Source organism: Pleurodeles waltl, chromosome 9 (assembly GCF_031143425.1).
Source record: "Pleurodeles waltl isolate 20211129_DDA chromosome 9, aPleWal1.hap1.20221129, whole genome shotgun sequence".
In the NCBI taxonomy this organism is placed as follows: Eukaryota; Metazoa; Chordata; class Amphibia; order Caudata; family Salamandridae; genus Pleurodeles; species Pleurodeles waltl.
In genome coordinates this window covers 997,372,021-997,387,561 of record NC_090448.1, presented here as the reverse complement: position 1 = coordinate 997,387,561, position 15,541 = coordinate 997,372,021, and the positions used below count along the sequence as shown (strand labels likewise).

Below are 15,541 nucleotides of genomic sequence, written 5' to 3'. Positions count from 1 at the left end.
TTCTGCACCGGATTCTGGAGGCTGCAGAACGACGGGTAGTGTGCGTTCTCCCAAGTGGCAAACAGGTCTATCTGTGGAAATGCCCACATCTGCAAGATGTGAAGAACCAGGTCTGGGTGGAGACGCTACTCGTGATCGGCCGAGAAATGCAGACAGACTGTCCACATGTGCGATGAGAACTCCGGCCAGATGGTTTGCTACTATGCAAATCCGATGGTCCTGTGCCCAGGACCAGAGCCTCTCTGCAGATAAGATAGGACCTTACTCCTCCCAGCTTGCTGATGTACCACATCGAGGTAGTGTTGTTCGTCAAGACTTGAACTGACCGACTGCAAAGGGACCGGAGGAAGGCCTTGAGAGCCAGATGTATTGCCCGTAATTCCAACAGATTGATGTGAAACATCTGTTCTACTGGAGACAAAGGACCTTTGATCACCAGGTCCCCCAGATGAGCTCCCCACCCTAGAGTGGAAGCATCCATTATGACCATGGCCACCGGAGAAGGTAGACAAAATAGCCTTCCTTGGCAAAGGTTGCCGTCCACAGTCCACAATCGTAGATCCGCTGCAGCATCTCTAGAGATAGTTATCAACTCAGAGATCCCCTTTGTGTTGAAACCACTGCTTGCGGAGGCACAACTGGAGAGCCCTCATGTGCCAACGTGCATGAGTGACCAATAGAATGCAAGAAGCGAACAGACCGAGTAGACGTAGGACCTTGAAGACCGGAACAGCCGCTCCCTTTTGAAATATTGGAATCAACGTTTGAATGTCTTGAATCCACTGAGGCGGTGGATAGGCCCGATTCAATGTTGTATCCAGTACTGCCCCTATGAACAGGAGGCACTGAGAGGGACCCGGGTGAGACTTGGGCACGTTTACCGTAAAGTCCAGGTTGAACAACAAGTGTGTTGTCATTTGCAAGTGATGCAGCACAAGCTCTGGGGACTTGGCTTTTAGTAGCCAATCGTCCAGGTAAGGGAATACAAATACTCCCTTCCTTCTGAGGTCTGCTGCAACCACCACCATCCCCTTCGTGAAGACTCGAGGTGTGGCAGTAAGACCAAAATGAAGGACCGCAAACTGGTAGTGTCGCGACCCTACCACAAACCGGAGATACTTCCAATGTGACTTCAGAATGGGAATATGAAAATAAGCATCCTGCAAGTCGACAGACACCATCCAGTCTTCCTTGTTCAACCCCAGAAGCACCTGTGCTAGAGTCAGCATTTTGAATTTCTCCTATTTGAGGAACCAATTAAAAATCCTCAAGTCCAGAATAGGCCTCAATCGACCTTCCTTCTTGGGAATCAGAAAATATCTTGAATAGCATCCCTGACCCCTTCCCTGCTCTGGAACCAACTCACTGCACCCTGTAACAAAAAGACTTGCACCTCCTGCTGAAGCACCAGGAGATGGTCTTCTGTGCAAAACAAATGACAGGGAGGGATGGGAGGGGGAAACTCCCGAAAAGGAAGAGCATAACCTTTCCCCACAATATTCAGCACCCAAGAGTCCAATGTGACTAACTCCCACTTGTGGAGAAAATGAAACAGCCTTCCCTCTACGGGAGAAGTATGATTCAAGATGGAGAGAAAACTAGGGCTGCTTTCCTTGTTGGGTTCCCCCAGAGGAAGATGAAGCAGGAGGCTGCTGAGTGGCTCCTCATGTTCTAACCCTCCCCCACCCCCTATAAAACCCATAGAGAGGGCTGGCAGGCTGCTGCATGCTGGACTGTGACCTTCCACAAAAAGAGGACCCACTGCCAAACCCAGTGAACCTCCGAACAGATCTAAATGATGTGGACGCTGACGCATGGAGCCCCAAGAACCTGGCAGTAGCCCTGATGTCTTTAAAACGTTCCAAAGCAGAGTCGGCCTTGGATCCAAACAACTTCTCGCCATCAAATGGAAGGTCCAACAAAGTTGTCTGAACGTCCATGGAAAAGCCAGAAGACCTAAGCCACGCATGCCTCCTAGTCGCCACCGAAGTGCCCATTGCCCTAGCAACTGAATCCGCTGTATCCAAACCCAACTGGATAACCTGCTTAGCCGCCGCTTGAGTGTCCAACAGGAGCTCATCAAACTACCCCAGCACATCCTGAGCTCTTACCGTGTCCAGCAGGGCATGAATATACCTCCCCAGCACACAGCTAGCACTGACCGACTTCAAGGCCATACTGCATGAGGAGAAACCTTTCTTAGCTGCTTGCTCCATCCTCTTAGACTCTCTATCCGATGGAGTAGCAGGGAACGAACCAAGTGCAGATCGGGCAGAACAAGATGCTTGCAACACCAAGCTCTCAGGTGTTGGATGCTGAGACACAAATTGTGGATCTCCAGGAACAACTCTGTACTTCCTAGACACAGTCCTGGAAACTGCTGGAGTCGTGACAGGTTTCCTTCAAATGTCTAAAATGGCTCAATGGCTTCGCAGACAGAGGAAGCATGCAACGCCTCAGTCAAGATGTTAGTCTTCACCTCCGACGCTGGTAAAAGAAGTTCCAAGAATTGAACAGCCTTCCTTAGAACACTGATATAAGATGCTGCCTCCTCTGTGAATTCGCCCGGGAATGAAAGATCCCACTCAGGGGATGTATCTAGGCCACTTGCAGAGTCCAGACCTTGAAATTCCCCCATAGGCTCAGGAATCTCCCCTTCCTCCAACAGCTGTCGCTGATACTCCTGCTCCTCCAAGAGCCTCAAGGCCCCCCTCCTTGACCTCAGTCTGGCCTCCAACCGTGGCGTTGACAGAGAATTAGCAGACGTTGACGATGTCGGTTTCAAAGCAGATGGATGCTCTGGCGGAGATATACTGCGTCCCGATCGGGATCCATCCGGCGCCGTCATCGCCTCCATCGGCAACATCATCTGGGGTGACGTCATCGGTGCCGAACCAACACCTTCAGCTGGACAGAAGGGTACAAAACTGGGCCTGTTTGTACAGGCGCAAACGAACCCAGAGAGAAAGCTAATGGACTCATGGGACCACCCAGTGCACCAGCAGGGGCCATAGCCCTGTTGAAAATGTTGAACATAGCATTAAGGAACGCCGCTGGATCAGCTCCTGGAGTGGGGAAGGCAGGAAACCTCTGCTCATCTTGAGGCACTTGGGCCGAATCCGAAGTTTGTGCCACTGGCTCCTGAGATAACACAGGTGAAAAGTGAACCGGAGGACTCGCCGGAGACTCGAAGATCTCAATCAACGACGGCGCAGGAGAAGCCTGTGGACTCTGAGGCTCAGGAATGATCATTGGACTGACTTCCCACGCCATAAGGTGCCATCTCGGAGGGGACAGAGACCGATCTCTGGAAGAACGGTATTGAGAATTGTGCCGGCGCTGCTGCTTATGAGATCGAGGACTTATGTGAGGAAGAGTCCCTTGCCTTAAATCTTCGATGACCCTCATGCTCCTTCTTGGCTTTTGCCAAGAAGAGCATAGCCTCTCTCTTTCAAGGCCTTCGAGTTCATCCGCTGGCAGGACACGCACCCCTCCACGTCGTGGTCTGAGCTTAAGCACCACAAGGGACTGCATGAGGATCAGTGACCCACATGCAACCCCCACACATGACAAGGCTTAAAACCTGATTTCTTCGGTGGAGACATTGTAACTAGACAACAAGAACTCCTTTGAAACAGTAACTGTTTGAGAAAGGAAAAAACGCTAGCGTCGAAGGCGCGAAAAAAGGCAACTGACGTCAGCACGCCGGCGAGGACTTCTTATTGCCACAATAACGTCAGACGGAGTCGCGTGCAGAGCCGTGCAATTGTGACGTCCTCGTCGATGTGAAGAGCTAGGAAGGAAATTTCCACTGAATGCTGGCACATTGGGAGAATTCATAAGGTGAGGAATCCACAGGTAGTTGTATCGATCGGAAAACGTGTTACCAAAGGGAAGTAACTTGTTCATCTGATAGAGACTTCAAGTTGCAGATTCCTTACCTTTAAATGGATACCCAAGCCACATCCTCCTGAAGTGGGCTCTGGCCAAATCTTTTAAACTAGAAAGTCCTGAATGACCGAACAGGTGAAATGCCCATCCCTGTGGACCGGACTGTCCGGGCAGTAGTGTTTGGCAAACATGTGCAGCAACGCCTGCGTTGTTGCCTCCCAGATGTCCAGGACTGGGACTCCACCAGCTAACGCCACTGTCAGTTTTTTCCCTGGCGTAATGGGCTCGTAAGCGCTTAGGAGGCGCTTCTAAGCCAAGGCGTAGCAGATCTTTATACAGAGAATGGCCCAGGGCAAAATGGTTCATTTCTGTACTGACTGACCACTTTATGCTGCCACATATCCCACAAAGAGTTGTTCATCCACCAGGAACTCTTTTGTGCAGTCATTATAGAGCGACAACGCTCTTTTTGGGTCCAGTCGGTGGAGTTGCTCCTCTTCCTTAGAAGGATGGTGGGAGCAAAGAAGGTGGGCAGAGTGAAAGTTTGTCCCAAATGAAATGGAGACACCACCTTTGGGAGGAAAGAGGCACAGGGGCGAAGCACCACCTTGTCAGGAAATACTGTGAGATATGGAGGCTTGGATGGCAAGGCCTGCCGCTCACTCACCCTCCAGGCAGATGTTATCGCCATTAAGGCTGTCTTGAAGGTAAGCAGTCAGACGGGACAACCGTGCAGTGGCTTGAAGGTTGCATGAGGTATGCAAGAACTAAATTAAGATACCAATGAGACATGATAAAGGGTATAGGAGGAAACCAGGTTCAGGTCCCTCTGAGGCACAATGAAGTGCGAAGGTGGAAGCATATGTACAAGTCCTTTGAGAAACCTATTTACAATAGGTGACTTAAATAAAGTGGGTTGGTCAGGCAGCCACAGAAAAGCAGACAGATGGTCCTTAAGAGTGCCCATAGCAGAGCACTGCAGAGCAAGAGATCGAATGAAAAAAGAACATCAGAGAGAGAAGCAGAAACAGGATCAAGACTTCTCTGCACAATATTTTACAAATCTTTGCCAATGGCGGGCGTATGCCATTTTTTTTTAGGAACGGCTGACTGGGTGGGGAAGAGGGGGAGGGGGCCCAAAGGATGTCAACTGTTGCCGCTCAATCTCCACACATAAAGGAACAGAGTTGAAAGGTTCAGATGAAGAACCCTCCCCTACTGCTGCAATAGAAGATCCTCCCAAAGGGGCAGCCTGATCAAAGGTTGGATGCTCAACTTCAGAATACCATAGTCTCCATGCCCATTTCAAAGCACATAAGGATTACTTGGGCCCAGTTGTTCTTGATCTTCTTGAAAACTCTAGGCAGGAGTGATATGGGCGGAAAGGTGTACAAGGTGGCCTGAGCACCAATCGCAGCAAAAAGTGTAGCAGAGCGATTGCCGTCTTGGGAATGCCAACGTGCAAAACTGATGACATTGCACCGTCTCTTCAAAGATGAACAGATTTAACCAAGGCTCTCCCCACTGCTGAAAGAGACCCAGCACCACCTCTGGATGGAGATGCCACTTGTGATCCACTAGGCATCGACAGCTGAGTTTGTACGCCCTGGCATTCAGAGAACCTGCCAGGTGTTGAACCACCAGGGTTATGCCCTGCTGTACCAGCCATGTCCAGAGGTGAAGAGCTTCCTGAGGGGACACGACCCCACCCCGCCCTGCTTTTTGCAGTACCACAAGGTGGCAGAGTTGTCCATGAACACCAGCACTAACTTCTCCTTGATAGAGGGAAGAAAGCTCTTCAATGTTAGCCAGATCACCCTCAAAGCTCCAACAGCTTGATGTAGAGCCTCAATTCTCCCAGATGACTGCTCCATCCCAGAAGAGATGCATCTGTCACTACTGTGATGTCTGGTTGGGGAAGGGAGAGGAGTCTGCCTCTGACCCAATTGCAATTCATAATCCACCACTGCAGGTCTTTTGCAGTTTCCTCTGAGATCTGGACCATGTTGGAGAGATCTCCCTGAAGCTACGCCCACTGAAGCCTTCAAGTCCCACTGCAGAGCCCACATATGCCATCTAGCATGATTTACCAGCCGGATGCAGGAGGCCTCGAGGCCCCCAGCAGCCTGAGTTAGTCTTACCGAAACCCAGGAAAGAGGACGAAACATCGATATCATAGCCTGAATATCTTAGAATCGCTGCTCGGGAGGATAAGCCCAAAACTGCACCATGTCCAGAACAGCTCCTATGAAAGAGATCATCTGAGAGGGAGTCAGGTGTGACTTTGGTCGTTTATAGTGAACCCCAGTGAATGCAGATGGTTCGCTGTAGTCTGGAGGTGGGAGACAACTGCCTGGGGCGAGCTCACCTTTAACAGCCAGTCGTCCAGGTAGGGGAAGGTTGAAACCACTGACTCGCGTAGATGAGCTGCGACCACTGTTATTACTTTGGTAAACACCAGAGGGGCACTAGTTAGGCCAAATGGCAGCATGGTAAACTGAAAGTGTTCGTGGTCAACCTTGAACCACAGGTAATGCCTGTGGGCTGGCAGGATGGGAGTATGAAAATACACATCCTATAAGTACAGCGCTACCAACCAGCCGTCTAGGGCAGACAAGACCTGAGCCACCATGAGCTTCTTCTTGAGGATGAGATTTACAGTCCGTAGATCTAGAATAGGGCGAAGACTCTTGTTCTTGTTGTGTATCGGAAAGTAGCAGAAAGAACAACCACTGGCTACGTCTGATATCGGGACCCTTTCTAAGACTCCCTTGGCCAAGAGAGCCGTAAGTTCCTATCGGAGCAGAGACAAATGATCCTCTGCCAGCCATTCAAATGTTGGCAGTATGGGGGAAGGAAAGAATTGGAAAGGCAGGTCATAGCCCTTCAGAATGATCGGCAGTACCCACGCATCTGATGTAACAGACTGCCAGTGAAGGTGATGATGTTGAATTCTCGCTCCAACTGGGCAAGCATGGCCCTGCAGAACCAAACTAGGAGGGCTTTGAGGCTGCAGTTGTCCAGGGGCTGCATGGCAGATGACTTCTGGCTTCCAGACCCTCTAGGTCTGAAGGTACCATGCCCACATCCTCACATCGCCAGGAATGGTTGTGCAGGACGGTGGCTGGCTAGGGCTGGAGTGGTGCTACGCCCCTTCAATATCCACAAAATACAGATGGTAGACGAGGGGTCGCTGAGAGGTCCAAGGACTTGACCATAGCCAAGCGTCAAGTCTGCCTTCTCGCCAAACAAGTGAGTCCCATCGCATGTCTACAAGGTTTGCCTAGACATCCCCCGAAAGAACAGATGTTCTCAGCCAGGCATGGCGCTGTAAGGCCGCCGTTGACAACTGCTCGGCCCAGCGAACCAGTCGTATCCATGCCACACCAAATGGTGAACTTCGCTGCATCCCTCACATCCTTTACTGCTTGGGAGCGTATGGCCCGGCCTCCTATGCAACCATATCCCAAATGGTGTGTGAGAAACCACCCAATAAGCACGAGGTGTTCACAGACTTCAGTGTCAGGCTGGTGGAAAAAACATCTTCCGAAGATGGTCCAGCCTCCTGGATTCCAAGCCCTCCATAGCCACAGTGTGGGGGGAGAGAGCAAACCAGTTTCTGGAGAGGGGTCCAGCCCAGTGGCCTCTCCTACGCCAGTCCAAAGATCTTTCTAACTGGCGTTTTAAAGGGTTCCAATCTTCTCCCATGCCTGGCTGCGAAGAATAAAACTCTGGCAATGATCTGGCACTAACCGGCACCATTGGCCGCTCCGGCTCATCAGGAATTAGAATGGGGCTGGTGGCTCCCGTGGACTCCGAAAGCATTGGCATGGGACCGGTGCCAGAGAAGGTTGCCCTGGGTACGGCCAGCACCGGTCTGGATCTGGAGTCGGACCCACTAGACCCGTCGGAGCTGAGGCCAAAGCAGACAGTGTGGAACCTGATGGGGCAACCTTCGACTCCGCAGGGCCCTAAGGCACACCAGAGGGGTCAGCCCACTTGAATACGCGGGGCATGGCCTTGTAAAAATCCATTATTTGAGCGAATGTCGCTCCAGCTCCTGGAAACCGGGGGAGGCGTAGAGTATGACTGGGCAACGGCTCAGCAGAACCGTGCTGGGGATGCTGATGTTCCCCACTCGTCGCATCAGCCGATGGATGAGGTGAACTCGAAGTCTGCTTGGACTTCTTCTCTTTGTGACTTTTCCCCGAGTGTCCTGTGGACCTCAAGTGTGACGAAGAGGACTTGGGGCTCCTGGAGCGGTCCCACGACCTCCTTCTCGACCGAGACCGAGATATCCAAGTTGTTGTGTGTGCTGGTGTCATCAACTGCTGTGTCACAAGCAGCTTTAGGGAACGTTACCTCATAGCTTTCGGTGCCATGACACAGCAGTCCGAGCATGACTTTGCATTGTGGTCGCACTTGAGACACCAGAGGCAGATGAGGTGAGAATCCCTGACCAACATGGTGCGGTGACCGGCCCCACACAGTTTCACCCCTACCTTCCTGGATGACATTCTCGACACACAAACAAGAAGAAAAAAAACTTTGAAAAAAATGTCGAAAAAAGGCCTTTCAAAAAGTGGCAGGTGGGTAGCTCTTTCAGGGTTTGCACTAACTGGCGTGGAAAGAAAAGAACTGACGGCTGTGCGCCTTGCTGCCGCCTATAAAGGTGACGGCGAGGTCACATCCAGCACCAACGATGACACATGAAACTGAATGAGTCACCTGACGATGCATGGAGGGGTATTGCTCAATCAAAGTTTATGGATCCAGTATAGCGCCAGGGGAAATTCAAAGGTACGGAATTGTCAGCTCGAAATCTCTAGCAGATATATGGTATAATAAAATGCCCCAGGGCATTACGGTACGCTCCTTCCTTGGAGCAGTTAATAATAAATGAGTGGTTCCTGTCCCGGGGACCCTCTGCCCTGAGGCTGTTTTCTTTTAGCAAGGGGATGCACAACCCTCTTTCTCAAACCTTTAGGAACCCGGGTCCTTTTTCTGGTTAAAAAGGGGAGGTTGGCACATGTCCAACCTACAAGAGCCAGGTTCGGTCCCAGGGGGTGAGGTCCTTACGCCTTTGAAGGCTTGAAGAGAGGGTCCATGTGCCCCCTTTCCTGTAGTTAAATAGTGCCCTGGAGATGGGGTCACCAGGGCCTCACGGAGACTCAGGAAGGAGGGTTGTGTGCCCCTTCTCCCCTTTAGTTGAAGCTCAGCCCCAGGGAATGAAGTCCCCAGGGCCTTCTAGTGACTCAGGAAGGGGGAGGCACGCCCTATTCCCAAAATATGCAAATGTCCCGTCCCTAGGCAACTGGCCCACCCCACACTTTTTTCTTTAAAACATTTTTTTGAGATGGGCTTGCGGATCCACTGAGAATATGTGGCAAACTAAAAAAATTAAAACAAACAAAAAAAAACAAGCACATTTTTGGCCCCGGGGACCCCTCTACAAAGTCTACGAGGGCAGGGTATCCCAACCCTGACACCTCATTACTCTTTTTTTCCTTTTTTATAGTTTTAACAGGACTCTGGCTTGGTCCTAAGATGGCTGCTCCCACATGATTGTCAATGTGGTGGCAGCCAATCTAGTCTCATCTTGAGATCTGTCGGCTCTGCAAATATTCCACTTCATGAACTATACAAAGTTTGTGTGGCTTACTTTCTCAAAAACTGCTGAATGCATTTACACCAAGTCACACAAAGCATGATTTCTGGGACAAGTTCTAACTTTCTCCAAATTCTGTTTGGCAGTTTTTGCGGCATCACTGTTTAATTTTCCTTATGAAAATTGAGTAGGGAAAACGTGTTTAGGGACCCATCCATTTTTTTGGCCCCCTCTTGAAGGATCAGCCCCAAACCTTGCAGGAAGGGGCTGAGGTGGATGCCACTTTTGGGAAAATTTCCTTAAAATGTATCTCTATGACTACTTTGAGTTAGTGCCCTTTATCAGGAGTGCAATGTCTCCTTTGTGTAACCAAATGAGTTGTAGATGGGACACATATCAGTTGGACATCAGACTTGTGCATGGACAAAATATTATTCCAGTTCTAGATGTAGAAAAAGTAACTCAAACTGTAATCCCTAATACTCATCCTCCTTCGATTTTATTTTGTAATTCCACAAATCAGCATCCAAAAAAGTTTGCCCACATATTTTGGGCTTTAGTTAGACAGAGAAAAGATCAACATATTGTGATCTCACCTCTAGTTTAGTATGGATGCTGCTAAACTATTTAACAAAAAGACTGCAAAAATGAATCAAAGTCAATCTAAAGTATTGGATCAAGCCAGTAGAACAAACAAATGTTTGATCTGTTCAACTGAGTTTAATCTTGGGAGAGAAAGTCCAGATCGAGTGCTTCCTTGGGTCCTTTGGGTTCCTAGTGCCCTTAAAATGATCCTCCCTAAAAGCAGTACCTTCAGTCTAATGGAAATGTGGGAGTGGATATCAATCATTGTGGACACAGAATGTGGGGACTGCAGGGTCTTGAAGTCAATAGTTCAGACCAGCAGGAAAAAAGGATAGAGGCATTGGGCATGGCACTATGTGGCTCCAGTAAGGTCATAATAACCTTTTGCTGTATCGACATGGAGTCAGGGACTAAGCCGTCCCCCTCCCACTGGCAATGGCATAGGAGAACTGTGTGAAAAGTTCCGGTATTCAGCATGTCAGCTTGGATATTCAACAGGTGAGGAATCAGCAATTAGAAGTAAGTCTTCCCTGTTCAATATACCAAACCTTGGTGAGTCAAGTGTTAAAAGGGAGTAATCTGGATAGCCTGGGACATCAGTAGTAAACGAGAGTACCTACTACAGATAAGGCCCAACAACCACTGACTCTCCCAGGCTCAAGAGACATGTCTCACAGGTGCAGTTTCAGAAAAAAAGAAAGAAAACAGAGGGCATGTGGATCTTTTTATGATATCTTTTCTCTCCATAAATGCAAACAGAAAAGGCACAGTGATTTTGTTGAAAGAAACACAGAAACCCTGTTGTAAAGAAATGGTGGGAAGAGTGGCCCACACTAAAAGCTATCAAATCAGACTTGATTTCAGCAACAACCATGGCAAGGAACCCAGCTTCACTTGGAAGAGCCTGTGTTCAAAGATTCTAATTTCACAAATATGGACTACCCCTCAACATAAAACAGTGCCCAACAAAACAGGTCTGCTGTGGCCTAAAGAGATAGCAAAGCATTTAGCATCAAAGCTGTGCTGCTTTGCTGCTCACTTTTTCATTTAAAAAAAGTGACATTAAAACTAAAAGAGCTTTAGCTGTTATCAATTATTACAATTGTTTTTAAACATTTTTTTTTTGTGTTACATTTTCAGACATTCTATACATTGTAAATGCATTTTGCCACAGGGATTGAACGCTATGTACAGCTTTCATTGATATAGTTATAAGTAACACTGTTCCAATCACCTTCACGTCGGTCATACGCTTGAGGTTGTTGAAGAACCCTCATTTATGTCAAACTTAGCACAATAAAAGTTCCAAGATTGCAAAATTTATACCAAACAGGAGAAATCTGACACTCCCATTGAAAGACATGGATTAATAATTTCCTTTCTGGGATTAGACTTGCATATTTGACATTAAATTCTTGACACTATTACGGTGATACATTGTGATTGTCCTGATAAAGTTGTTGGTTACCTTGCAACCGCGACGATACACATGTTGGTTACATGTTCTGTGTGGAGTGTCTGAAGAATATGAAGACTACAAATAAAGAACCCTTTTTCATCATATGGACGATCTATACTGATTAATATACTTTTGGTTGCTCTGAGGTTATTGGATTGTTTCAATCATACCACGGTCTTCCTTCTATGACTTGAGTGCTACCTGGCAGGTTTGTCCCTTTTCCCAGTTTGTTCTTATCAGCGATTCACTTCTCGTTCTTTATGGTTATTCACTTTCGCTTCCCTCCATCTATTCTAGGACATTCTCTAGGTCCCCGGTCAAGGCTGGTTTATCTGTTGGTGTATCTTGCATCATGTACCTCAAAGTTTTTGATATTTATGGGGGCTGGGTGGTATTTGTCCTGTTCCGTCAGCCTACACAAAATTATGTAAGAGAGCAAGCCAATCTATATTGGGATGTTTAACCTTCCTCTTCGGCTGCAATTTGCTATTAAAAATACCTCCTAATGGTTAAATCTGTATCTTGTCATCAATCTCAGACATTTAACGGACAATCTCAAAATTCTCATATTTAATAGGCATTTTATGAACTAAGACTGACCATCCTGTTGCCGTACTTTTATGGCAGTAGAAATCTGGTTTCCACCTACATGCAAGTTAAAATGTCTGAGGTGTATGTTTGTGCAAAGCTTCAGTTTATCAAATGCTTTAATATTTGACATACTGCTAATGTTTTGCTTGGTTCTATAGGTTTTTTTAGTCTGATCTGAGCTACTGTAGATATATAGCACGCTCAATGCATCTAGTTCCTGCTAAATGATTAACTTACAGATGGGAACTGTGAGTAGTTTCCATTCTTTTACCAAGCCAAGTAGGAGGATAAAGCTGTTCTTGGTTCTGGAGATGCACGTTTCTATTTGTAAAGTATCTGTGGGAAGGATGTCTGGATGATGGTGCTGGTGCCTGCTTTGCAGATGTATCTAAAGAATATGGATAACTCGTCTTCAGCTTTGCCATACACTGAGAGTGACTCCAATCACTTAAGGAAACCAAAAAAATGAGTCAAGATCCAATATTCACTGTTCAGACCACTAGGTATTGTTTATTTTAAAGCTTATGGTGTGATCTGATATTACCTTGCAGCGAGCTCCTATTTGGTTCATCACTCAAAATAGATGTCAATGGAGTTCTCCACAGCAGCTGTGGGCTTACACCAGATAGGCAGATCAACATTCACACTGGCATGCACTCCCTCTCATCGACAACCTAGGGGCACAATAAAGGCCCATATAGATCTATGGGGTTCGGGGAGTAATTTTCTTTCTGGACAAGGGACCCACTTATAACGAGCCCTAGACAACTGATGCATAACTCTACATTAGAGTGCCTTGGAAGTAACCACATATCCAATGAAACATTGACTAAGCACCTTCAACAGACCCTACAAACAACACTAAGGAAACATCCATTGATTACTGTTTGGAAAGATGGGAGTTGAGACGCCCACGAGCCTTCAAACCAAGAAATTTAGTAAGAAAGGGTAACCACTCATAATACAGAGGGCAACTCTCCTCTCTTAGAAACCTAATCTAGGAAATACTCCTCCCTGTCCTATTGTTTGACACATCCACTATAGGTTCAAATGCAATAATGTTACTGATCAGTCCTGACACCACCTGTTTCGCATCAACATCTAGGTATTTATTCCATGCACCTCACAAAAATGACAGTGCAAGGGTGGGGACAACAAACTAGTAATCCCCAGTGATTTAGGGCTAGCCTATCACTTTTCTGACCAGCTCCTGAATGGCCAAGGATATTCCCAAACCCTGATGTAGATGAGTGCAAGGAGGGCAAAATCCCCCTCATGCTCCCTACTAAACCACTGGGATCAACACCTTAGTTATGACATGAGCCCTACATCTCCAGAACAAGTTACAATATATCAGTCATGCAAATGCATTACATCAATCTTGCTGCTCAATGAAGGCTTTAGATGTATACGTCTATCAAATACTTTTCAATCAGTTCAATGCTACTGTTGACAAGAACCATAATTGCAGCCCTATACAAGTTTCATTCAAACACAGATCTCACAGTTCATGCCTGGCACAGCAAACAGGCAGCAATTTATTTTGAACACTCACTCCTGTAGGATGACCTTGCTTAGTCATAAACCTCCACAATCCAAACTTAACTGTACAAGGGATATTGGCTGAGGTCAAAAAAATACCTATTGGACAAAAATCTAAATCGAGGCTCACATAACTTGTACCACCTTTAGGTTGCAAATATCTAATCGTAAAAGGAAGTTGGTTTCATCTTAAATACTAACGCACAATATGTAAAGTGGCAAATTAAAGGATCCATTCGGATGCAATTTAAAAGGCAGCAGTAAAGGAAAGGAAATTAATTTAACTAAGCAAAGATATTTATACAACTTTCATATTACCTGTACTTTACACCAAATGTTTCCATAATGTAAGCTATGACTAAGGCGGCACTAAAAAAAGAAAAAACAATTTAACTTATGGTAGAAACTAAAACAAATCAAAAGCAAAACAAAATCAATCACGCCCACTTACCTTCTGGAAATCCCTGCATTACCATGGACAAGAACCTTTCCTGTGGATGAAGAAAATTAGAAGATGTTTGTATTAATATATTCACAGTGAGTAAAGAGGTATCAGATAACTTGTCTAATTCAATACATTTTACCACACGATATTTTAACATTCTACAGAGTTTCAGTATCCAAGAAAATAATAAAGTTTGCATACAAGTAGCTCATGTTTCTGCATGTCATACTATTATCTCAGTACATAGGTAACATTTTATATATTAGTTTCCATTTATTTCATTAAGTCTCAAAGATTGCAGAGTTAGAGGTAGATCCTTACCTAGACAGTATATGTTTGTGATGTGGTGTAAACCTGTTCTGTAGTTTTTGAGAAAATGTATAGACATAACAATTGATCCTGCATAACTTCTGTGAAATTATTGGTCAAAGTGCTTTTTTTCCACCCTGTCGACCGGCATGCTCGTGTGGTGCTGCAGGAGCAAGTGATCAGATTGGCTAGCTGCAACATTTAGCAAAATGTAAGAAAAGGTTATCACCACCATTACAAGACACAGGACTCGGTCCCATTTCTTGAAAGTTGTTAAAAAAATAAATAATAATAATAATAAATTTTTAAAAAAAGAAACACATATAAGGGGATAGGGTACGGATACCCTAACCCAGGACCCTGTGTGGGGATCCCAGAAGGAGATATAACTTGCCCCACTCAGATGCACTGCATATGACCTTACATATTACATATTACATCACTGATTACACAAAATCTAAAGTGGCCCAAGTTATACTTATGTCAGCTACATATAAATGGTGAATATCAGTGTTTTTTTAAATGGTTGTGCTTTTTTAGTGAAGGTTTTTTAACGCAACTACCTTCCTCACATATCACTCTATTTAAACTTTAATTTGTTTCAGTTAATCTACACACACACACACATATATATACATATATTTATATATATATGTACACACACACACACAAACATGTGCATATACACATACACACATACACACACACAAATATATATATATATATATTTATGTGTGTGTGTATGTGTATATGCACATGTTTACTGAAAAAACAAAGGTTACAGGGATGTTATAGTTAGGTTCTGAGTTTACTCGCACAAAACCATAGAAATTCAGCAGTTATATAGTTATCGTTAACTCAACTAACTATAACTCGTGCTCTAAGGTAACTATAACTAACACCCATGCCATGCACAGTTTTCGCATCAATAGTTTTAATGTAAATGTTGCAGTAATAAAATCAATGATGCCATAGAAAGTGTCATTAATGATGAAATATGTGGAGTAATTAGCTGTGCATGGCGAAGGTGCAAGTTATAGTTACCCTAGAGGACGAGTTAACCATAACTATAACTGCTGAATTTCTATGGTTGTGTGTGAGAAAATTCAGA

The 15,541-nt window shown here is 46.0% G+C and overlaps 1 protein-coding gene across 6 annotated transcripts in view; it reads right to left on the bottom strand.

Annotated features, from left to right (window-relative positions):
• The window catches only part of STYX (serine/threonine/tyrosine interacting protein), a 363,082-nt gene that overhangs the window by 94,911 nt on the left and 252,630 nt on the right, over positions 1-15,541 (bottom strand). For all 6 annotated transcript variants that reach the window (XM_069208552.1, XM_069208551.1, XM_069208555.1 and 3 more), the window contains 2 exons: positions 14,128-14,167; positions 13,995-14,045 (listed from right to left, as the gene is read on the bottom strand). In XM_069208552.1, coding sequence (XP_069064653.1) covers positions 13,995-14,045; positions 14,128-14,167 — 91 coding nt within the window. The remainder of the gene's footprint in view (positions 1-13,994; positions 14,046-14,127; positions 14,168-15,541) is intronic.